The following is a 23,988-nucleotide window of genomic DNA, read 5'->3' as shown; positions in this document are numbered from 1 at the left end:
TTTAGGTAATGAAAATTGCCGATAACTAAGGTTCTCTCTTAATTAGTTTGTGATGAATTCCAACAATACAAAGATCAATGTGAAAAAATAAAATCTCCATTAAAGATGCTGCATATATTCAGCCAATAATGCATTTGCATTTTCCAAAATGATGTGACATCAGTTAATGGTAGTGTTCTGTCACCTACAGACTGCTCTGCGGGGGAGCCTGTGGGTACACTTTTCTAAGCTCCCCAGCACAGTCACACAAAGATGATGGTGGGGAAAAAACAAATAGTAAAAAGGAAGACATAATATTCACAAGCATGTTTAGGGTTGCTCCCTAACCCAAGAAAATCCCTTAATATATCAGAGAAACATGAAAAGATTTTAAAGGCCTGTTTCAGGATGTGCCATTTCTGAATGCCTTGACATCCCACATTTCTTAAAGGTCTTTTAAAAAGGTCAAGTTGGGAAATCATGTAAATTTATCCCATTTAGTTAGAACACAAAGATATATGACAGAGAGAATGTCTTTGTTGCTATTGGTAGTATTCCTGTAGTTAGGATGATCCAAATATTTATTTAGCAACAGTGCTTATGTGGTAGCACAGGCGATCACCCAATAAATGCCTTGTTCTCAATTATTAGTAACTAACTCTGCAAGCTTCTAAATATCCTTTTCCCTCACTGAGATCAAGAATAAATTCTCTCCTGTGTAGAGAGGAACACATATATTTATGCTATTTTCTACCACTTATGCGGAATCTTTCAAAATATGTTGATTGCTGACTAATTTTCATGGCAATGAGGATGTAATTTTAACTTACATAGACAAGACAAACCATACAAACTGGAATTTATTTAATTCATACAGTACAACAAGAAATGTAAGAACTTCTGCTTCACCTATGTATTTTAAATTCTTTTTAGGTACTTTGGTTTTAAAACTTAACATTCAGTAAGAAATTATACTATCAAAAGCTAAGTTTGAAGACCAGTTAAGAAGTACTCTTACTCTGTGTTACCTGACAGACTGTCACATGGGAATATTTAAAAACTTTTTTTCTGCAGGAAAGTCAGAAAAAAAATCCTTTAAAATGTTCATCAATTTTAAATGAAGACTTACTTGTCCTATACTAGACAACTATTTCAAAACTGTCATACTGGCAGTATTCTGCCATTCCTGCAATCTCTAGTGTATATAGTTGCAACGTGTTCTAGGTGCACTTCAGTAAGTGGTATGCTTTAAGACAACAGAAACTAATTAGGAGTTTCCTGCTACTCAAAGTAACACAGGCTCTGTCACAAGAATGCATTAAGTATAGTTCACCTACTTTGTGCTAATATTTTTAAAAAGATGTATGGGATGTTTGCTTTGACTGTTTTTACATAATGAAAAATACGCTCATCAAAGCATAGCGAAGTGCTGTTTTAACTGTTTGATGAGCTGCTGTGTATCAACATGGCCTGGAAATGCTTCTTCTGACTTCTGAGCAGCTGTGTAACTCCTCTGAAGATCTCCAACCTGTAAGAAAAACACAAACTAATTTTTTAAATCCAAGCACTGCAGTATTTATATCATGTAGTCTGTGCAGTACATTTCTGATGCTCACCAATGTTTAAACACAGATGGTCCTGAGAGTGAACAAGTAAAACAGAGTCAGTACGGAGGCTTTTGAACTCAGGGTTATGTCACCCTTATATCAAGGGATGAGAAGAAAATGACAGGAATGCGATTTTAATGGGAGGGATGTTTCAAGACAGTAACCTTATATCCCATTCCACCTGACTTCCTGGAAAATGGACAAGGTATACCATGTCCAGCGCTTGAAGTGAGGAGGAATAAAAAATGGAAGATTTGTTTTTAAATTCCATAAAAGTGCCATTGTATATACAGGTAAACCACAACCAATCAGGCCTCTCTAAAAGCCGCAACTCCATGTGATTTCTTGCTTCCTTGCCGACAAGCACAACAGTGTTGGAGAGCTGATGCTGCTCCTCTGCTTTTAGAAGTATGTTTCCACATTGTTCCCTACTTAGGGAACTTTATCTTTTCCTAAACAGTCATCAGTTTTTGGAAGGAGGAAGTGTACGTAAGGAGAGCATCTCAGAAAGTGGGTTCAGAGAAAAAGAACCCAATTGGGAGCACACCCAGTGAAAGTGATAGCTCCTGCGTGGAAAGGAAGAAGCTATGGAAAGTGTCAGTAGGAGGCCTCTGTTGCCTCTGCATCAGTCAACACAGAGCTTCTGTGCAGCAAGAATTCTCTGAAGGGGAAGAAACCAGGGTCCTGGCCAGAGAAGTTACGTTTTGTAAACCATGGCCTCACACCAAATCTAAGGATTGCATTACCACACTGCATCAACAGCTAGCTGATCTGGCCATCTGCCTTCTCCCACAACCTATGCAGGTTCTTTGTGCAAAAGCTATGCAACAAGACATTTGCAGACTAGCATTTACTCCTTAATCAGTAAGTACAGAATGCAATTATTTAAAACCATCTCATGTTTCACAATGGAGAGGATACGCTTACAAATTAATGGGTTGTTCTCTCCTTGACGCATGTACTTTAGTATCTGTGGGAGGTGGGCTGCCCACACAACACAGACTCATAACAGAATCTTGAAGGTGTAGGCACAAGCAGAGGAGCAATTTTTTCTTATGAAAAATGTAGACTTGTACAAGTTTCTCTTTATTAACAGGCATGTTGGACACACTGTTAATTCAGTGTCTGAGACACTCTGCGTGAAATTATTAACACACAAAATTCAAAGGTTGTAAAGCTGAAGAACAGACTTTCCTTTCGAGATCAGTAAGATCATGGGATGAATAAAAGATATTATTTCTATAATTACTGATAAATCATGGAATGAATAAATGATATTTTGGCTATAATTACTGACAAATTATATGATATTGTTTCACTTCACATTCTGAAAAAGTCAACAACTGTAAAGACTGTAGATGGAATTGTTAACAGATCATTCATCTTCTGGGTGTTTGGAAAATTGCAAAGTTACTTTATAGCTAGTTGGCCTCACTCATTCTCAAAAGCAAACATCTGAATGACTACTTTTACACACAAAGCTGGGTATTAAAATGAAAATGTAACTTTAGTCTTCTCTGAGTTTATGCACTCTGTACTCTTTTGTCTTACTTATTTGGAATTCTCAGTAATAACAATAAAAACCCAACTGCCCCACCAAGATTCAATTTTTAGATTGCAAGAATAGGATAGTGCATTACCTTCTCTGAGAGTATTGCAAAATTGAAATGGGGCTCATACATATGAGGTGCTAAAGATGAAGCAGTCTGCAGCAAAGCTCTTGCCTATGTAGAGAAGGAAAAAAAAATACAGTGAAATCTGTGAGGGAGGGACGGTAACAAGAATCTAATGCAATTTTCATCATTCTTAAAAGAAATCATCCTGTGTTTTCTTTTCTAAGCAAGCCATCTTCAACCATGTATGAAGTTACTCCAGTAGTACATTTAGGCATGATACAGTTTAATAGCACTGACTCTTGGCTGAGTCAGAAAAAACATGTTGGTACTCAAATAAGCAATTCAGTTCTAAACACTGAAGAGAATATATTAATTAAAATAAAAAGTATTTAAATTCTCATCCCACTGTATATATATGTTCTCTCTGACGGCACTGTCTCAAGCAATCCTGAAAACCCAAATTTTATCATAAAAACGAGAGTTTTCACACTCAAAAATTTTAATAAAATTAACTCTTTTTTTTCTGACTAGCAAGATAATATTAAAAACTAATGAAAAATTAAGTATCAAAGTCTGCATTTTCATGCTGAAAATCCCAAATTAAGGTCAACTTGTGAATGCTTTTACTTAAAAATAGGAGAACTTCGGGGAAAAAACCCTGATCTATTAAAACCAAAAGTATCTACAGTTTGGGAAGACAGAGTTAAGGACGTATTAAAACTACCTAAATCTGACAACTCTAAGTACATGCAACAGTACTTCTGAAAGAAAATTGTGAAGTGAAATGAAATAAAATAAAATCCAAGATAAGCAAAATATCTTCACATTTTTTATTCTTCTGTGCATAGTTTTATTGCCATGATCATCCTGATTTTTAATTATACATGTGATACAAGATGAAAATAGAAAATTTTAAGCTAAATCTAAGACAGACAGGAAACAATTGATTATCATGGAAAGGCTCTGCACTGCTAATTATTAGCAATCACAACCTCCCCAACTTGACGTGAATTCTACCTGGGAATTAAATGTCTGTAAATTTACTAACTGTGAAACTGAAACTAAACCCAAAGTTTATTTGCCACCGGAAACATCCAGCGCTGGGTTCATTTTACTGTTTCCATGGTAATTCTTAGGTTATCTGAATAAAGTTCACTTTAAGAATTTGCTCTTAAAAAAGTTATTTACAAGTCTTTATATCATATTGTAGCTCTCTGATGTATATATGAATCCATCAAAATAGGCTTGCTCCTGTAAGATTACAACAAGCCCACAGTAGTTGAAACTGTCCAACAAATGCATATTAATTTTCCCTGCATGTGTGTAAAAAGTAATGCATTTAATCCACTATGCACGTCATTTATACATCTAAGCACAATACAACTTAGTGTACTCACATTAGGTCAGACAAACCACCAAGCTTACTGATGCAAAAGTACTTATCAAGAACCTGCTGCTTTGGGACAAAACTCGAAAGCAATCTCCTTCTTGAAAAAAATGTCTTAAGAGCTGATTTGATTAGTATCTTCTGCCACCCAACAGAAGTGTAGTATCTACATTTATAAAATTAATATATAGTCAAAGTTGTAATTTAAGTGATGATTACAGAGCGATGGGTTTTGTTTTGGGTATCAATTTAGAAAGAAGATTTCAAAAACTGCAAAGCCACTGTGAACCTTGATTGTCTTGGATGAACCATTTGGATTTACCTAAGAATGAGGAGTTTAATGGGAGATGGCATAACAATGTGGAGGTTACATGGAAACATGCATGAAAGTTATCCATGTTTTCTGCCTGTAATAGTAAGCTAGATGTTCGTATGATGCCTCCACCTCAGGCATATTACATGTTTCTTACATAAAAAAGGGCCAAAGGAATCATTCTGCTTAAGCTGAGATGCAACACCAACCTGTTCAATGTGACCTTTACGCATTTCCAGCACAGCCAAGTTGTTGTAAGCTTCTGCATAGTTGTTATTGTTGACTAATGTTAGCCTGAAACACTGGTATGCCAGATTCACGTCTCCTATCCCCTAAAAGTAAGATTGTATTTTAATTTGTGAAAAGACTGGAAACAACATGCATCTGTTTTGTTGTCTGGAGTATCTTTTCGCCCATATGTGTTACCACGGTATACAAATTACAGTAAAAACACACTGATCAGAACCATACGTGCTTTCTTCTCAGACCCTCTCATTTGCTGCTTCTTCTTTCTCCAGACAGAATCATTATCTCCAGCACAAACTTCCGTGCTCCAAGTGATATTCACCTCATCTAACTTTTGAGATGACTAAAATGTTGTCTAAAGATTACACTATCTGCTACTGTCCATAGCAGGGAAGAAAACCAGAGATGTCCCCAGAGGGGAAGTCATCTAGCCTCTCTGTCTCTGCAGTTTAAAAAAAAATCACATATAAGTCTAGTTTTTTAGAAGATAAAAAATTAAAGGAGATTATTTTCTTTGTATGGAGCAGTTGACTGCTCTTTAAGGTGGTAGTTTTATGACCAACATTGATACAGCATCAGGTTGGACATTAAAAATGACAAATGCTGAAAGATATGGGCACATCAGTTCAAATTTCAGTGTTTTAGGCAGTATAAATTAATGTATTTATCCTAGTTGCAGTACAGTCAAGATGAAGAGTTACGTTCTTCTCTGACAAGTCGAATCATAATCAGCATTTGAAGACAACTCATATTAGAAAGCTGCCAAAAAACTTTATTCAGTAACCCTATTCTGGGCATGCAGCTAAACAGCAATCTAACACAACTTCTGGAAGAACATCTGAAAAAATGGGCAATTAATGGAAATTAGTTTAGAAATTTAACAAATTATCCCACAATTACACACTATTTCTATAGCTGCTTATAAGACAGAGGAACATGCCTTCTCAACTATGATATACACAATGCTTTAGTGCCTGCTACGTGCTGCTGAATACATATTTTTATGACAACCGAATAGGTCTGTAACAGCACAGAGAAAAATATCTTTCATTCTTTTTTTTTTTTTCAGATTAGCTTGTACTGCAGCAAAGGCCTTCAAGGACTGGTATGTGTTGCAATATTTTTGGAAAGAAGGGAAGGTTAAAGATGGTGGGGAGGGAGCATCTTTTAGCACAAGTAAGCCACATGCTGCGAATATGTACAGAACTTTTTTCTTTTGCCTCTTCCTCTCTACTGAAGTGCAAATATACTTTTAATCTGTACTGAACTTTATCCTGTATACTATCAGGTTTCATATTTCAAAACGAGGCAATGATTCCTTTCCAGTTATTATTTTTTTCAAGTTTTTGTAAAATTATACTTATTCAGAAAGGTTGTTAGTATTTTTCATACCACAGCCACGTGTCCCAAGTTGTACCACACATCTGCTGTCTCCTCCTCATTTTCAGCCAAAAACAGTGCACGTTCAAATGAAGATAGTGTCATATCATATTGCTGGGCATAGAAGCAACAGAGGCCCAGATTGTTAAAAAGTTGGCAGTTATAAACACCCATCTGCAGGAGCCGTCTAGATTGAAAGAAAATATTTATTTTTTTAGATTAATTTTAAATAGGAGTTCTATTCTAAATTACAAAGTTCTTTCCTCCTTTCTCCCTCTTCTGAGAGGGTGTAAAAACCAAGTGCTATAGTCTTATACTTGGTAAACGTTTCATGAAGGGCAGTGCAAAGCATTTTTGATTAGTAGAATCAAAGCTGTGCAAAACAGTTTTCATGTAAATTATGTAACTTCTGTCTTTTTGACTGTGCCATGATCTGACTTTACTGTAAGACAAACTTTCCTTTTTCCAATCCCTCAACCTTAATCAAGATGTAATTTCTGGCAGCTGCTTCTTATAACTCTTATAACTTCTTATAACCCTTCAAACTTCAATTTTTTGCTCAATTCCCGTCCTTCAGTATTGCTCTAGTCAGTACATCTAGTATGTGAATCTACATTAATATTACATTTGAAGCATAACTCAGATTTTGATTCAAATAGATGTTGTTTTATGCATCTTTTAGAATGGAGATGTTTTATAAATCTTCTGCTTATTAATATTTATAGGAAAAACAGATATGCTAAGAGGGCCAGGGAAGAAGAGGGCTACTGTCTGAAGCATGACTTTGAGTTTCTGAACCTAAAGCATGAAAGAGCTCAGGTCCAAACAAAATGAGATGGTCATGCTTACATTGACTTACTCTGTTCTTAGACTTAAGAACATGAGCCAGGCTCCTTTGCACTCTGACTCTATTGAAACAAAAAGCAAGCAGCATCGTTTAACACTATCTTTTTATTGCTTTCAGCAATACATGGGGGACCCCCAGCCCATGTTCAAGTAAGGGATTTTGAGGTCACAATGGCTCATGACTTCAAGTGGAATTTTTCAAAGACTACTCATTTTCAAAGGTCTAAAGAGAAAGTCCGTGTGTCTTCTGAATGCAACTGAAGTTCAGAATAAGGTCGAGTGTTCTCAAACTGTCATATGCTGTGAAAAATTACTTCTTGTTTGTTAATCAAATAACAACTGGTTTGATAATCTTTGTTGATACTTCTAAATACTCTGCATGCAATGATGTCAGGTGTTTAAGAGATGTAACTATCACTGGCCGAGAAGGTACGTAAATTGGTACGCTGATTTTATGGCAGTATTTGTTCAAATGCCCAATCATTCTCTCACACAAATCTCCTCATGTTCTTTTTTTGCTATCAGCATTACAAAAACAAACCCTTTATATTACTCTCCCATGTGTTCAGTTCCCCCTCCCTCCCCGTAAGTGTAGATACCTATAAAACCGCAGAGCTATCTCAGGCTGGTCTGAATAAAAATGGTTACTGCCAATGCATGCAATGGCTTCCACATGAGTATTGTCTTGTTTTAAGACGTCTTTATAGTACTCTGCAGCCGAGGAGATATTGTTCATTTCCTACACAATTGGAAAAAAATCAGATTAATTCTACTTCTTATCACCGATTTTTTACATAAAACTTATTAAAATGTCAATCTACTGAGTGCTTTATCTATGCTCTGTACAGTACTTAACTGAGATTAATTACGTATGCTCTTACAGTTCTCTGATTGTACAATGCAACACCACCAACTGGCATCTTCACAAAGAATGCATATTAATTTATCAGTGCAAACTGTACCTGTCATTAACTCTATGCCATTGCTACAAAAAAAGATTTGTTTTTTATTTATTAGAAAAAGGGATTGGTCGGAAGCTTAGTATGTGCAATAGGCACTTGCTACTTTTTGCACGATGCCTTGTGATACACAGTACTGTGCAGTCGGTTTCCCCGTATGGTAACATACAGTGGACTTATTTCCCCAGTCAATGCCTCACTTATATTCAACACTTTGTAAGTCAACTCATTAATTGCTCTGAGCACAAATGAGAATATAATTCCATATGAAGAATTATTACATGCCTTCAAAAACAGGAATCATGGATTTATTGCCAAAACTTGTACTATCTAGGATCTGCCAGTTAAGAGAACTATATTGTGTAAAAATATATGCTTGGATGTATGCTACTTGGAAGAAGAATTAGTGTGAACTCATTGCTGTGAACAATGTCACACTGTTTCTGAGGAGCGCAAGTCACCACAGGACTCTAACCCATATCCAAAGAAAATAAATTAAAAGATCAAAACACACTTCCGTGTTTAGAGAGGAATAATTTCTACCTGTGTGCTGTAGATACACTGTACTCTCAACATGACTAAAGAATAAGCTTTTATTTAACCTCAGCAGTGTATTTAGCTACAAAAAAAATGTATTTCCTGTGATTAAATAAAAAAGTACTACAGCAGTTCTTTTAAAAATAATGGTTTTTTTTTAAAGCCAAAAGGCTTACAACACTTCCTACTGTCAAAAGGTAGTGACAGAGAAGAAAAGCTCTGATTAACATGCCTGATGCATACATTCCACTTGTGAGTCTATGTAATGAGAACAGCCCTATGCTGCAGTACAAATCTTTGCTAATGAAGCTATAATCCTGTGCTCAGGTGTCAGTGCAAAACCAGATCCTGTCAACTATATGCTGCTCTTTAATAATTCCTTAAAGGGTTATGCAATGCTATGTTTGGTTCTGCAAAATAACATCCATATTAAAAACTGTTTAACAATTCAGAAAGAAAGGCCTCCAAAAATTATGCAGTTGTTTTCTTCCTTGCTGAAGGACAAAAAGGATTTAATATGAAAATGGATTAATGCTTAGGGGTTAGATTAAAATGATGAGAACAGGAAAGAATGCCAAGTATGAATGTAGACAAAAAAAAAAAAAAAAAGAATGACTTTGTTTAAAACATTTGTTCTGGAATAGCATCATTACCAACTTTCAGTGAAAAACAATATTAAGTCCACTGTTTGACATGAACATACACACTTTTAACATACAAAATAGTTACCAAACTAAAATAAAACTAGTTTAAAACTAATCATAATTAAAATAACATCTACTTCCTAAACTAAGAAACAGTTACATTCCAACACTTCTCACTGGCTTAAGAAACTAACCGTAACATGTAGTGCTAATAAAGACAACACTGACAAGCAGACGGTTTTGCCGTTTAATCCTGGTAACAGGCTGTTGGTGACTTGAGCAGTTTTAGTATGATGAAACATATATAAACTAGACGTAAGTACATGGACAACATCTGGACCACTTGACTTAACATGGACTTGGTTCTGCGTGTCAAGGGTAAATAGGATGTCACTAGTGTGATTAACCATTTAAACAAATAAGCCTGCAAGGCTCCGCTGACATTACTTTGCTGTCTTTGTGTAATGTTACCTGTTTTGCATGAGTGATACCGAAAATCAGCGCAGTTAATTTTTTATGACCTTACGGTTCTATTCAACTGTTGGCTCTTTTCTCCTGCTCGGGCAGCTGACCTCGGCCACAATAATGATTGCATATTGGGTGCATACCTCGTAGATTCTGGCAATTCCACAAATAAGAGTCACTTCTCCAGGAAATCGATCTAACCCTTGCTTGAAAAGGTTCAAAGCGGTTACAGGTTGATCCAAGCGCAAATACACCTAAGCAAATAAAAAGTGTATATAAATGTCAAATGTCTGACTTTTATAGTTGTACTGCTGTTTAATGAGGGAGAGAAATAAAAGGGATGACACCTCCTTTTATGCAGTAAACCAATAGCTGAGATGGTGAATAATACTGGGAAAAAAAATGGAGTGAATACTGAGTAAATCTCTGTAATAAAATAAGCTAATTAAGGTCATTAAATTTGCATGCATATCATCTAGAAACTATTAATTCATCTGGACGTTACTAATAAACCAAAAAAGTATTACTAATAAACCAAAAAAGTATCTTGTTATTTATTATCATACCAAAGTAATATATTCTGACATTGAAGTGAAGGTATCACCTTGAATATTTTCCTGTTTAATATATTTTTAAAAACTTATGTTTAGGCTTGAAAGAACTGGATCTTCAGGCTGATAGTGCTATAATACCAAAATATTTTACTTAGTCAAATAAGACTGCACTGCACAGAGCAGTGACACTTTCAAATTTCCTTATTGCTCTGCCAACCAACCCTGTCACAAACAAAAAAAATCCCGTAACAGAAAGCGGGCAGTTTGGTTTCTGTGATTTTGGCTTCTGTGTTGCTGATGACAATGTGCGATGTGGATAACATTGTGTGAGAACTGGATAGGGGACATCAATATGTTGATAGACACCATCTCTGCAGCCGTCTGAGAGTGCAACTGTAAAGCCCTCCTGTTGTGGAGTATGCTAAATACAGCTATAGCAAAGGAAAAAACCCTGCACACCTACTTTGGGCAACTAGATAGCTGGAGTGTTTAATCTGTCCCCCACTGAGTGGAAAAGTGCTATGAGTGATCCTGAAGGAGAGATATTGCATTAAAAAGTGCTAATACTTGATATGATTAAAAAAGGTAAAGAATCTTTGATTGCTATCCTGACAAACATTTTCTGATGCAATGTAAGAAAAATATCAGTGTTAACTGAACATCTTAGAAATCACCGAACACATTTTCTGCTTCTGACTTTGAGATTCATGGACTTTTGAGTGCCAACAATCATAATACTAGTTAAAGTCATAAGTTCTTTATTCGCATCCCTAGAGATAGAGATACATACTGCTGCAGACATTTGCAAAGATTTATTTCCTACGACCACTCAAGTGACATTCTTAATTGCCAAAGAGCTGTCGACTGTGAGTGCCTTCCTAGTAAAGGGACTATCATTTCATGTTGATCACTGGCAAAAAGAGAAAGAACACAGGTATTTTTTTTCCAGTCGTTTTGCTAATGTCACTTGTATTTCCTGTATTAAATTAGAAAACTAATTCCTTCTTGTGAAAAGCAGTAAAAGAGAAAGGGGTTTGGGTTTTTTGGGGGATGTGGTACCTGGCAGATTAGGACTGCACTGATGACACTGAATATGCTTTATCTCAACAATTTATTCCTAATGCACTCTATCTGGGCATGTTGTCGTATCTAAAACAGACTTCAAGTCATTTTCTATAGTTTTAATTTATAAACCATGTAGCAGTTTCTGAATAATTTTATGTCTGCATTAAATTTTAAACTTTAAATAATTATCTCCGTTGTGACTGTCATGTTCCTTATTTTCTTCTAGCAACAATTTTCTACAACTAAACTATGCTGTAAAGAGTTTCAGTGGAAAGTACACAGATGAAAGAGAATACATGATAGCTGGGTATAACTTCTTAATTAAGAAGAACCTTGTCCTGGTCTGGTTGTTTTTTTCCTAAGTATCACCTAGGTGAGTGACTTGTACAATTTATCCTAAATATATGTGGTAATCCAGTGCATACTGCCATACCTACAAATAATTCCATATTTTCTTTGTTTGAACTGAAAATTTTAATTAGATTTGGTTTTTGTTTTGTTTGCTTGCCTGTTTTTTGACCTGATCTACCTATGAAGCACAGCTATCTTCATATTCTTAGGGTAATAAATGTGAAAAATGGAGGACAGGGAACTCCACTAGATCTGCTCCTTTTTAATCTTTTTATGTTTGTTTATGAAGTATGTTTTCTGAGCATTATGACTCAAGTCTGCTCTATTGCTGCACCTGCAGGTTCACTCCAAAGATGCACTTGCTACAGATCCTCTGTGCAAGTATTATGCCAAGACAACACAGCCACAGTACTTTACTATGTAATTTTTATATCCACTGGCATATCACACTGTCCAACATCTCTCCAAACTGTAGAACTGCTGTCTAGATGAGTGTCAAAAGAAATTAAAAGATAGATGGGACAACTTCCACATACTTGAAGCTGCTCTGGGGAGACCTGCTCTTTAAGAGTACTGCAGCTACAATAATGAAGTTTTAGATGCTAAAAGCAGAATTTATCTCTGGTAAGAATATCCCACTTCCAGCTCTTCTGGGTCATGAAATACTTTCTAACTTCTCAGACTTCTTTAAAGACTCTTTATTTTTTTGGGGTTTGTTTTGGTCTTTTATCTTTTCATAAATTACATTTCGAGTGAGAGTTAGCTTTCAGGAAAATATTTTTAAAAACCCATATAGCTGTTGTAATAATGAATATAAGCAGAAACCTAATTGGTACTGTATTACTGGTCTGTTTGCACAGAACTTGATGCAATCTTATTATTTTTATGATGGCTGCTTATCTCAAGTCTTATCTTTTCAGTACTGTCAGATTGAGGTGTATCTCAGTGTCCTATTCTATTGCCTGTCCACTCACAGCTGCTAAATCATGTTGTGTGATGCTGTTATACTTGAGCGAGCTGGTCTATGGAGTGGGAGGTGGAAGTTCAAATGCAGCTCCTACTTGAGCTAGTAATGATGTGGGGGGATGCGTATCTCCCATAACGAATCACTGTTTGTTAATCCAACTACTCCACCAATTTAATCACTCTGTAGCTCATGTGTTTTGCAGAATGGCTCCTGTTAGTAACAGAAATCTAAAACTACTAAGCTCAATTGAGTAAACTAACTCCAGCTGCTGTATTGAAGACAAGTCTCCAGGTAGCAATGATGATCACTTAAATACAAAACATAAATTGCTCAAGAAATGTAAAGGTCAAGCAAGTATCATAATATGAATAACTGAATTATCCAGTAGTAGTAATGATTTCTGGATAGGCCTGTGACAGCTGACTTAAAGGGAGCTGATAAAGAGCAATTGATTTAACCTCCTTCTAGGATAAGAGGAAGAAAAATGCAGTTATAGTTTCTCACAGGCCAACTTTTCTTTAATGTCTTGGAAAATGTTTAGAATCTGATGTGTACCCTGGTAAACAAGTAATTCTGAGGCTTAGCTGTGCCACTTGTTCTTTTAAAGCTTTTAATGCCTTTATTTTGACAGAACAGTCTCTGTTTCAAGGTCTCCAATTACTTCCTTTAAGCTTACTTTGTTTGGATTTTGCTTGTGAAAGTAGGATTTTGAGCTTCACTCTTACTGACTTACTGCATTAGTTTCCTAGGAGACCACATATAGCTACATTAGTCTTTATACTGGAATTCCAGCAATTCTTTTCCTATATATTCCTCATTGGAATTTAGAGTGAAGAATACAGTAACGCAGGGGATATTATTTTTTGGGGGGGATGAAATCTGGAAGCTCCAAAATCTTATCGTAAACTATAGACTTCAGTTTCAACTGTTAGCATGTATTGCCTCAGGTCTGTATGGAGATCACACACTATGAAACTTAATGGTATTTCAAACTCAATACTCAGCTATTCTGGTGTATGGACTTCTCAGGGATAGCCTGGAATTTCACTTCATTATTAAACAAGCAAATCAATGTACTTACTTTTGCCAAATACAAGATTGTATCAACCATGTCCTGTTGCTTGAGAGCTGACTTAAATTGTTTTTCAGCTTCACGATATAATCCTAACCTAAAGACAACAGACAGATATATAAGGTATTTATTTGTTGTTTTTTGTTTTTTTTGTTTTTTTTTTTTTTGTTTGTTTTTTTTTTAAAAAAAAAGCTTATTAGAAAATGAAAGGGTGCACACCAAACCGAACATGAACTGCCAAAAAGCATCCTTTAAGGTCATATATTTGTGTGTATGTTAACTAAAATCATGCTGTTAAATATATTAACAAATAAATATATAACAATTAAAAAATATATTATACAAAGACAACTAATCAAAACTATGAAAAAGGCAGATTCATGAAATTTGGCCCCCTTTAATACATGCAGCCTTCTGGTGCTAACTGAATAATGATGTACTCATTTTCACAGAACTCCTTCCTGCTCGTTGTACAGAATGGACAGCAGAAAATGAGCAATTAAAGCCACACCTCAACTTTTACCCACATGGTTTTGGAGCAGAATTTCCTCAGTCATGGCAAAGTTTAGGGAATGATTAATCATTTATAGAACACTTTATCCTGTCCTCCTATGGGAAATGGTGAAAGTTTTGTTTCTTAAAATTAAAATCTTTAACTGTGTGCTGAAAACATACTGTGTTGTAAATGTCACCACAGCTTAAGACCGTCCAAGCAGATGACTTGGGAGGGGGCAGTATATGGCACATGAATCTCACACAAGTCTGTTTCATCTCAAAAGCCCTTGTTTTGCAGTATTACTGTAGAATATTTTGCATTAATCTATAAATGTTATATACACTACAAAATTAAGAGGATTGTACCATTTCAACAACAGCAAAAAGGTATACTTTCTCATATGCAAATTGCCTTTTCTTTCCTTCAGCCAAAGAGCATATAGACTTGGTGAAGAAACACAAAACACAGCCAGAACAAGCCAGCCAAAACAATGAAACACAGCCAATAGGGACATAAGGTAATTTTGGATCCTAGAAGTACATGTGCCTGTTTGGATGCTTTAGTCTCTATAACACTATTCATAAAAATCCTGAAAGTGATGAATTACCTCTAAGCTCATATATTGGATTCGCACAGCAAGGTTTTGGTAGTGAGGGGGGCTACAGGGATGGCTTCTGTGAGAAGCTGCTAGAAGCTCCCCTATGTCCTATAGAGCCAATGGCAGGTGGCTACAAGACAAACCTGCCACTGGCCAAGGCTGAGCCCATCAGTGATGGTGGTAGCGCCTCTGGGATAATGTATTTAAGAAAGGGGAAAAAAACCCAAACTGTGCACTGTAGCCAAAGAGAAGAGTGAGAATATGTGAGAGGAACAACCCTGCAGACACCAAGGTCAGTGAAGAAGGAGGGGCAGGCGGTGCTCCAGGCACCGGAGCAGAGATTCCCCCTGAACTCGACTGTGAAGACCACGGTGAGGCAGGCTGTGCCCTGCAGCCCGTGGAGGTCCACGGTGGAGCAGATCTCCACCTGCAGCCCGTGGAGGACCCCACGCCAGAGGAGGTGGATGTCCAAAGGAGTCTGTGACCCCACGGGAAGCCCACGCTGCAGCAGGCCGCTGGCAGGACCTGTGGCCCCGTGGAGAGAGAGGAGCCCACTCTGGAGCTGGTTTGCTGGCAGGACTGGTGACCCCGTGGGGGACCCACGCTGGAGCAGTTTGTGAAGAGCTGCAGCCTGTGGGAAGGACTCACATTAGAGAAGTTTGTGGAGGAGTGTCTCCCGTGGGAGGGATCCCATGCTGGAGGAGGGGAAGAGTGTGAGGAGCTCTCCCCCTGAGGAGGAAAGAGCATCAGAAATAACGGGTGATGAACTGACCACAACCCCCATTCCCCGTCCCCCTGCGCCGCTGTGGGGAAGGAGGTAGAGAAAATTGGGAGTGAAGTTAAGCCCAGGAAGAAGGGAGGAGTTGGGGGAAGGTGGTTTAAGAATTGGTTTTATTTCTCATTACCCTACTCTGATTTGACTGGTAATAAATTAAATTATTTTTTCCCCAAGTTGAGTCTGTTTAGTCCATGACAGGAATTGCTGAGTAATCTCCCTGCCCTTATCTCGACCCACAAGCTTTTCATTATCATTTTCTCTCCCCTGTCCAGTCGAGGAGGGGAGTGATAAAGCAGCTTTGGTGGGCACCTGATGTCCAGCCAGGGTCAACACACCACAGCTCAAAATAAAATAATCAGTCTACCCTTTTAAAGAATATCAAATAAAGGTTAGAGATAGCGAAGAACTTCATTTGTTTGGGCATCTAAAAAGAAGCAATAGTTTCATGCCAAAATACAACGTGGCATTTTAAAGGACTAACTGCTTCATATTATCAGACTATTCATATAAGAATTGCTTATAGAAATGTAAAGACTGCAGATGATGCTTCAGGTTTTTAACAATGAATATGGTATTCATATGTTTTACATTCATGGGACAGTGTTGAGGTACTCAAGATATTTGTATGAGATTCTTGGGTATAGGATGTCAGCCCTGAGTCCCTGGCATCTTTGGAACCGGTACTTCTTGAGCAGTGTACCTTTGGCAGGAAGTCTCTAATGTAAATATTTCATTTTTTATTATTTCATCAACCTGAAGCCCTCATTGACAGTTAATTTCTCAAGCTAATATTGTAGCATACATTTTGTGTGGTCTGTTTTAACAATGGTTCTTTGCATTTATTTACTGACTAACACATTACAAAGGTGAAGATGCGACTAATTCAGATACTTAAAGCTACTCAGTGTTGATGTCTTTACCTCAAGCACTTGAACATAATCTCCTTGTACATTAAAGGAGTTTTAACTGTTAGCACAGCACTCTCTAACTAAATACTTACTGACCTATTTATCAGTGTTCAGCATTGCACAATAGGCCCAGCAGTTCAGGTCCTGCACTCACACTCACTGATCACAGAAGAAATGAACAGTGGCTTACCTATAGTAGCACTTCCCAATTTGGACTTTCCACCACCAGTCCTTGAATTGTGCGTGCTCAGTGGCAAGGGCTGCCAAATCTAGAGCCTTCCAAAACAAACCCATCATCTTAACATTAATGCCTTCAATGTTTACACAAAGAAAAAGAACACAAAGTGAACAACGTAAAGATTTTTATAAAGAGAAAGTAAGTCGTGGTAAACTTGAGGCGAGGGCACTGCTTTATGTTTACTATTTTTATAGCTTAATGCATAAAGTAGCTGAAAGGATAATTTGTCCCAATAAGAGTATATAATCCAAATAACTTCTAATAATTCAAAGAGAAAATATAAAAGAATTTGATCAGACTCCTGAAGTGCTGCTTCAGAATATACAGAATATTTGTGTAAGCCAAAACACTTTTTCCAAGCTTCCCATCCATGTTCACTAGAAGTTGTTAAAGACAAGTAAAAATATACTAAAATAAATAAATCAGTTCAGCCAGTTTGAAATGCTGTAGAAATTGTCATCTCATTGCTAGTATCAGGATGCCTCCACTTCTGGGAACTCTCAGATGTGTACAGTAAGAAATACTTATTTCTTTAAAAAGTCTATACGGTAAAGAATTATTTTATGACAGATAGGAAAAATAGGTAAGTATTCTAAGAAACAGATAGCTATTGAAGATGGTGGAGGTCTAAAATATCTTTTATCTGGTATATTGGAAAAGTGGTATGCTAATCAACATGCTACCATCAGCCACCACAGACAGAAGCTATGGCTTTTCATGTTTTAGCTTTAATCTCAACATTTCTGTTTAAACAAATAGATATGTGTTCTGCACCAACACCTAGCAAAGAAGCAATTGTTAGTGTTCCTTTTTTTTAAACTCCATTTTGTCCCAGGACATATCAAAGCCATGCAACATTTGTTACTTACATTTTAGGGATATCATCAGAAATAGTCTAGAAAGCTCTAACACTGTATTTTTATAACAAAGAACTGACCCTTCGGGGTTTTTTTGCAACCCACAGAAATTGGAAACTAGCTATCAGCAACAATATGAAAAAGTTCTGTGCACCAGCCACTCAGTAGCAGAAGAACCAATAATTTTCAGGGAAAAAATAATGTGAACACTTGAAATACTAGAATGAGCCTAATTTAGTGACATCTACCTTTGGCTTTGATTCTTGTTTTTCTTGCTAGCAAAATGAAGCTGCAAGTAATTAACGGGTGTAGATTTGACAAAGCACAGCAAAATCAGTGGAGCTATGACAATTTAGACAAGTTGCTCTCTTTTTGCTCTGTGAGAAAGAATAATTTGCTTTTTGCAGCAATTCAGGCTAAAGAGTTGCATTGATGCTGTCTTCAAAAAGAGACTGCTGTCATTCCCTGCCTCTGTGACAGGAGAGAGAAAATTGAGGAAAGTTTACAACTCTGAAGTCACTATTTTTTCCAGTTAGGTGGAATCCTTGTAGACCTCAGATGACAGTTCTTATGGTGGTTGCCCTTTTTTTCTTAATGGCTTTGCAAATTGCACAACAGGTCCTCTGGATACTGCAGCTATAATGGGGAAGAAGCTTGCTTCAAGACAGAATTTCTGACCAGTTTCCCTTCCAAATACTTTCTTTCATCTCAAGGTACATAAGCGATTTTGTCCCACTACTGGGAAAATCTGGGAAAGGAGTTGACGTTAAAACATCAGTTACTTGTGTTGCATTTACAAATGTGTATCAATACAAATGTGTATCAATGCGTGTCTGTCAAATACCACACCTGCTTCTAATGCAGTGTGAGCAGCCACTTAAAATGAGTGAGGATCACACTGCAAATAATGGGCTTCAAAAAGCTTTCCTTAGAGTGCTCTGGTGACAAGTACTCAAGGAGAAGGACTGAATTTCAAAACCCAATCCCTCCCGTAGCTACACATTCAGCTTCCTTTCTGGGACTCTAATTATTTCTGATAACTGTTTTATGCAAGGCTAACAATTCTGGTTGCCATTGGAAAGTGAGAACTAAGACTGCTCGAGGCTTAGTAGACACTAACATCAGCAGTTTATCTGTTGCTGCAGATCCTGAACTCTTACTGGGATCTTATTACTAACATTAAGAAACAAAGTATGACTTCATTTTGAAGTTAGTTTCTGAAATTAAGTCCCATTTTTATACTTTCCTATTAAAGAAGTAGGAAAGGAATAGGAAAATCCTGTTTCTGATACTTTACAAGCGATCACAAAAACTTTAATCCAAAAATACTACAAAAGTTACCAATATTTCTAAAAAGTGCTTGCCTGAAAAGGCTTTGTGCATATCAATGTCAGCTTTTTGTATGCTAGTAGTTAGACTGTCTGCTGGTATTGCAACAAAATCTGTTGACAATGTGGCCTTTGAAATGCAGTAAATGGATTAAAATAGACTTTTAAAAGTCAAAGCCTTCACCGTGTCAATACCAACTTTTAGCGTATTTCAATTTCAGTTTGCTGCAAACTTTTTTTTATTTAATTTGCACATTTTAGGTACAAATCAATGTTCAATCTGCACAGCAGGTTAATCTAAAACCAATCTATAATAGCAGTAGTGTTATGCTTGTCCTGCACTCCTGTTCATTGCTGAATGTTGGTGCAGTCGTATGAATAACTAGAAGGGAAAACCAGCACGGATTGTGGATTGGCAGATACGAATATGTCCATTTAAGGATTTTCTGCTTCTAATGTACGTATCAGAATAAAACCCACACTGATTGTCCCAAAAGTTTTAATAAACTTTAGGGTATAACTCATCATCTGGAAATGTTGGTCAGCTGAAATTTTGCTCTACAGAGTACTTAGCATAGTTACTCATGTGTGCAGGGGTCCATTTCAGTAACAGTCTTAGCCCTGAGAAGCCTTTCAGAACAAATTTATTTTACTTTCAGTTCTTACATTTGTGCAAATAAAAATAATAAAACCCACTAAAACTTGGTGAAATTTCTGTTTTAAAAGAAAAACAAAGTTTTTCTTAAAGAATGAATCAGAGCTGGTTTTAAATGAAAAAAAATGTAGATTCTTTAATTTTAACTGTGTTTAGCATGATTCTGAGATCCATTTTTTTACCATTACTTTTCTTAGCTAAACTGTGTTATAACTAAGACTTCCAAACTGTCCACCTGCTGTAACTCAGTATAAAACAGCTTGTAGGGTGGTGGTAATTTACTATTGTATTGCAAAATTGAATTGGTAAATGTACATTTGTCTGAAACTTAGTAATTTCATAAATAGTACTGTATTCACCAAGAAATTAGATAGATGGGAATGATAGCAAGTGTCTGATACTTTCTTCAGGTGCTGTTGAATGGCAGTAATTCTCCAAGCAACAGTTATTGATTAGTCTTATTTATAGACAGATCAACACAGGATAGCCTATAAGATAGCTGAGTAAATGACATTAGCCATAGTCAATTTAACACAATTTATTTTCATGTCTTTGAATTTCTATAGTTTGTAAATCTAACATAATTCCATTATAAATAGATTTCTATCAGAGAGTATAAACTTCAGAGTATTAGAAAGATCTAAGGAAGTATCAGAAGTCATGACTTCTGGCCCCAAGTATATATTGTACACTCATTGTTTTTCCTCAGGACAGTCTCCTGTCATCATTACCCACCTGTGAATAATGGCAAAATACGATGTTACAGCCTACTGCTGAAAAAAAGGAGCAGCTGAACTATTCCTGGACAAGGCTTTTAAATTGCCCTGCTCTTACAACATTAAGCCCATAAAATGTCTTTCAGAAATACCTCAAAGGCTACAGAAAGCCAGTTATTATGTATATGTGTTCAAAAGGAAACAAGAACAATAACGGATAGGATAATAGTAATTTCTTTAGAGAAGTGTTTAATTTTTCATTAAATAAGATTAAAGACTTTGGAATACATTTTCAAGTGCTGAAAAAGCTCAGTGCTTCTCCTTCTTGCATCCCCATGCTTCTGATAACTGATAGATTACAGATACATTTATTTTTAATTTGAACCGAGTGCCTAGCATTACTTGTCCAGTTGAATGCACACTGATTAATGATATTTCTCAACTGAAATTACTGAGGCTGTTTTTTTTTTTTTTTGTTGGGGTTTGTTGTTTTTTTTTTTTTCTATATACTGGCTGAATACTAAACAGAAGATAAATAATAAAACTGCCTTTGCTTCTTAAATAATAATGTAGCTGAGAAGAATACAGACTGTTCCAGACCAGCACAGTGACAAAGGAAGGATATCATCACTACTACTTTTGTGATTTATTTGCAAAACTGCAGAAACGGGTCTTCCAATTCTATCCAGGCGGAAAGTCCACAAGTAGAGGCTTTTTAGTTTATACAGTCACAAACTTAAGCCAATTTCCTAGGATTCCAGGCCTTCCACACTCTTTCATCGCATGCAGAAAGTCGTTTGTTTCTTTTTTTTTTTATTTTAAGAGTGTGCAACATCACAGATAATACGAAGATGTAAGAGATGTCAGTGAATGTTCTAACAGATGACCAAGCAAGACCAGATCAACTTTTAAACAGTTAACATATGTGCTGTTTCTCTGTCAAATCCTAAGCGACCAAATCCTTTACAGGAAGAAGCAAGAAAATGAATTAGTGAAATGCCATTGACATGAAAGGTGAATAAACAGTGATGCAGCAGAAGTTGAAGTATTTATTTTTTTGTTCAAGAAAAAATAATGCAGATGAAGTTCAAAAGGAATGGAAGATGGTTTGGAGAATAGAATTTTTTTGAAAATGGTGTAGAAATTGCAGAAGAGGGGTGAAAGCAAATAGGAGAAAACAAACCGAACAGTTAAAAAAAATCTCTTCAAAGATACGTTAGGTTATAAAGGCACATCGTATTGTGAAGTGTACACAATTTTTTCTTCCTACAAGATGCTATCATTAACCAAACATGTTGATCTCCCTCTCATTACACAATCAACAGTAGGGACTAAGCTGACACCACTTTGCTTACAGACATATTTTCAAATGGCTAGGCTGCATAAACTTTTCCTGAAAGACAGTGATTTGGGATTCTCAGCAAGGCTTTCAAAATACATGCAGTACAGTGTAAAACATCTTACAATTTTTTTCTGGAAAGCTTGGAAAATTCCTTGCATTATATAAAATTATCTGTCTAGCCTAGAGATCCGGCATGTCCTTAAAGTGTAGCTCACAGACACATGTGGCATCCTAGCAAGTGACTCTTCCACTCTTAGTGAACTGAGTGCTCAGTAATAAACAACATAAATTTTAATTATTAGTGGCATAAAATCCAGGCACCTTCTTCAAATTCACTATCAGAATATGTACATGTTAATTGCTACTTCTCTCTGACATTTCTGACACTTGCACTTACTGCTTCAACTATATTTTGGACTAATAGTACATTGCAATTCAATCCTCTTAAAACAATGCTATGCAATAAGTTGACAGTGTACAACTATAATCATTTGATACTAGATTAAAAAGCTTCACATGGCAGTAAATTTGGAAATAGTTCTGATCTATGTCAACAGCAACAAAATATTTTTTTGTGTGTTTTGATTAACTGGAGAATTTAAATACATCTCTAATCACATGCCAATTAGTAGTATTGCAGAAAATTCAATAAATGTCTAGTCAGCTATGCATTATTGACGAAAATAGTTCCTTTAAACAAAGCTCAAGCAGAAATTTTGATTCCATTTCAACTGGGTGCATATGTCTCATAATGAAATATTTTGACACATTATTCATCGAAAAAATTAATTATTTCCCTGGGTGAACTGCTGAAAAATTTCTAAAAACTTTATCTATTTCTGCAAGTTAAAACAATATGTATCTAAAGTTGAACTTATTCATTCAGTGCAGTAACATATGAAGAAGCATGGAATAAAAATTTTTGATAGGTTAAGAGAGAAATATTATAATTAGGAAAACTTTTAGAGAATAAATATTATGTACAATCATAAGGACAATATAATGTTTCTCTTGAGGCCACAAAACACCTCAGCACTATGGAATTAAATTTCTGAAAAAAGTGTCCAAGGTCCTATTGATATTTTATTTTTCCTGTTTCACCAAATACATTTCTTTGCTATTAACCCAAATGCATAAACAATCATCTCAGTAATTTAAAATGTCAAATGATGTTCAATTCAATCACTAACTATTTTGTCACCTTCTGTTAAGGACAGTCTTCTGTAACTTATTGTTTACTCCCAAGCCTCAGGAACTCTGAACTTTCTAGGCAGTTCAGCTACCTGACATATAGTTTCAGCTACTGCTCAGTCTCCAGTAAATTCTGTTAACACAAAATCATTAAATATAGGGATCTTATCATGTTGCTAGATGAAGGACCTAGTTTTAAACATTAGAATGTTTTGCTTCTCCAAAAAGAGAACAATTTGTACCTTGGTATTTGCAGGTTATCATCCTTGATTATCACCCCTGTAAGGAAGGATTTCTCTCTCTTATACAACTTTTAATGCTGTATTTCTGTACTCAGATGTGACATACTACTTGGATTCTTAGTTTATCAGAATACTGACAGAAATAACTGAATGATACTTAATAAAAAATGAAAACGTAACATATGAATTACTCACATTTTTCACGTCATTTTCATGGTGAAAAATATATTCGAACAATGCCTATTAGAGGAATATTTAAAACATTGTCACATTTGAAGATAAAAATTCATAATATTATTTCAGAGAAATACAAAATCTTGATGATGTTTGGCAGAAATTAATTCTTTCTGAGAGCAATCACATTCACATATCACAATTGCTGACATTTACACTTAGTTATGACTTGAATAGACAAAAACTATAGTTGTGCTACATTGTAACTATAGGAAACCATTAACTTGTTGCAAGAGATTAGTGGAATTGTCTATTATCTTTGATCCTTAAACTCACTTGGGAAAAAAAAAAGGCAGCTATAATTTGAAAGTGAATATAGATTTGAAAACTTGGTACTATTTTCATGACTTTTTAACTGTCAAATCAGCAAGTGATCTAACAAAGACTTTTTGAAATGTATAGTTACATGCTCATGTA

At 36.0% G+C, this 23,988-nt stretch overlaps 1 protein-coding gene across 4 annotated transcripts in view; it reads right to left on the bottom strand.

Moving 5' to 3' along the window:
• Positions 1-528: 528 nt before the first annotated feature.
• Positions 529-23,988, bottom strand: part of TTC8 (tetratricopeptide repeat domain 8) — a 46,160-nt gene continuing 22,700 nt past the window's right edge. For 2 of the 4 annotated variants that reach the window (XM_033010551.2, XM_033010553.2), the window contains 9 exons: positions 23,533-23,577; positions 16,959-17,044; positions 13,998-14,085; positions 10,123-10,233; positions 7,974-8,113; positions 6,541-6,715; positions 5,112-5,234; positions 3,227-3,310; positions 529-1,507 (listed from right to left, as the gene is read on the bottom strand). In XM_033010551.2, the coding sequence (XP_032866442.1) occupies positions 1,391-1,507; positions 3,227-3,310; positions 5,112-5,234; positions 6,541-6,715; positions 7,974-8,113; positions 10,123-10,233; positions 13,998-14,085; positions 16,959-17,044; positions 23,533-23,577 (969 nt within the window). In that variant the 3' untranslated portion in view covers positions 529-1,390. Of the gene's footprint in view, positions 1,508-3,226; positions 3,311-5,111; positions 5,235-6,540; positions 6,716-7,973; positions 8,114-10,122; positions 10,234-13,997; positions 14,086-16,958; positions 17,080-23,532; positions 23,578-23,988 lie in introns of all 4 variants that reach the window. The other 2 variants (XM_033010554.2, XM_033010552.2) reach the window with 2 other exon arrangements.

Source organism: Tyto alba, unplaced genomic scaffold (genome assembly GCF_018691265.1).
Source record: "Tyto alba isolate M040663 unplaced genomic scaffold, T.alba_DEE_v4.0 Super-Scaffold_18, whole genome shotgun sequence".
Taxonomy (NCBI): Eukaryota; Metazoa; Chordata; class Aves; order Strigiformes; family Tytonidae; genus Tyto; species Tyto alba.
The sequence above is the reverse complement of the archived record's forward strand: the minus strand, read 5'-3'. Positions and strand labels throughout refer to the sequence as shown.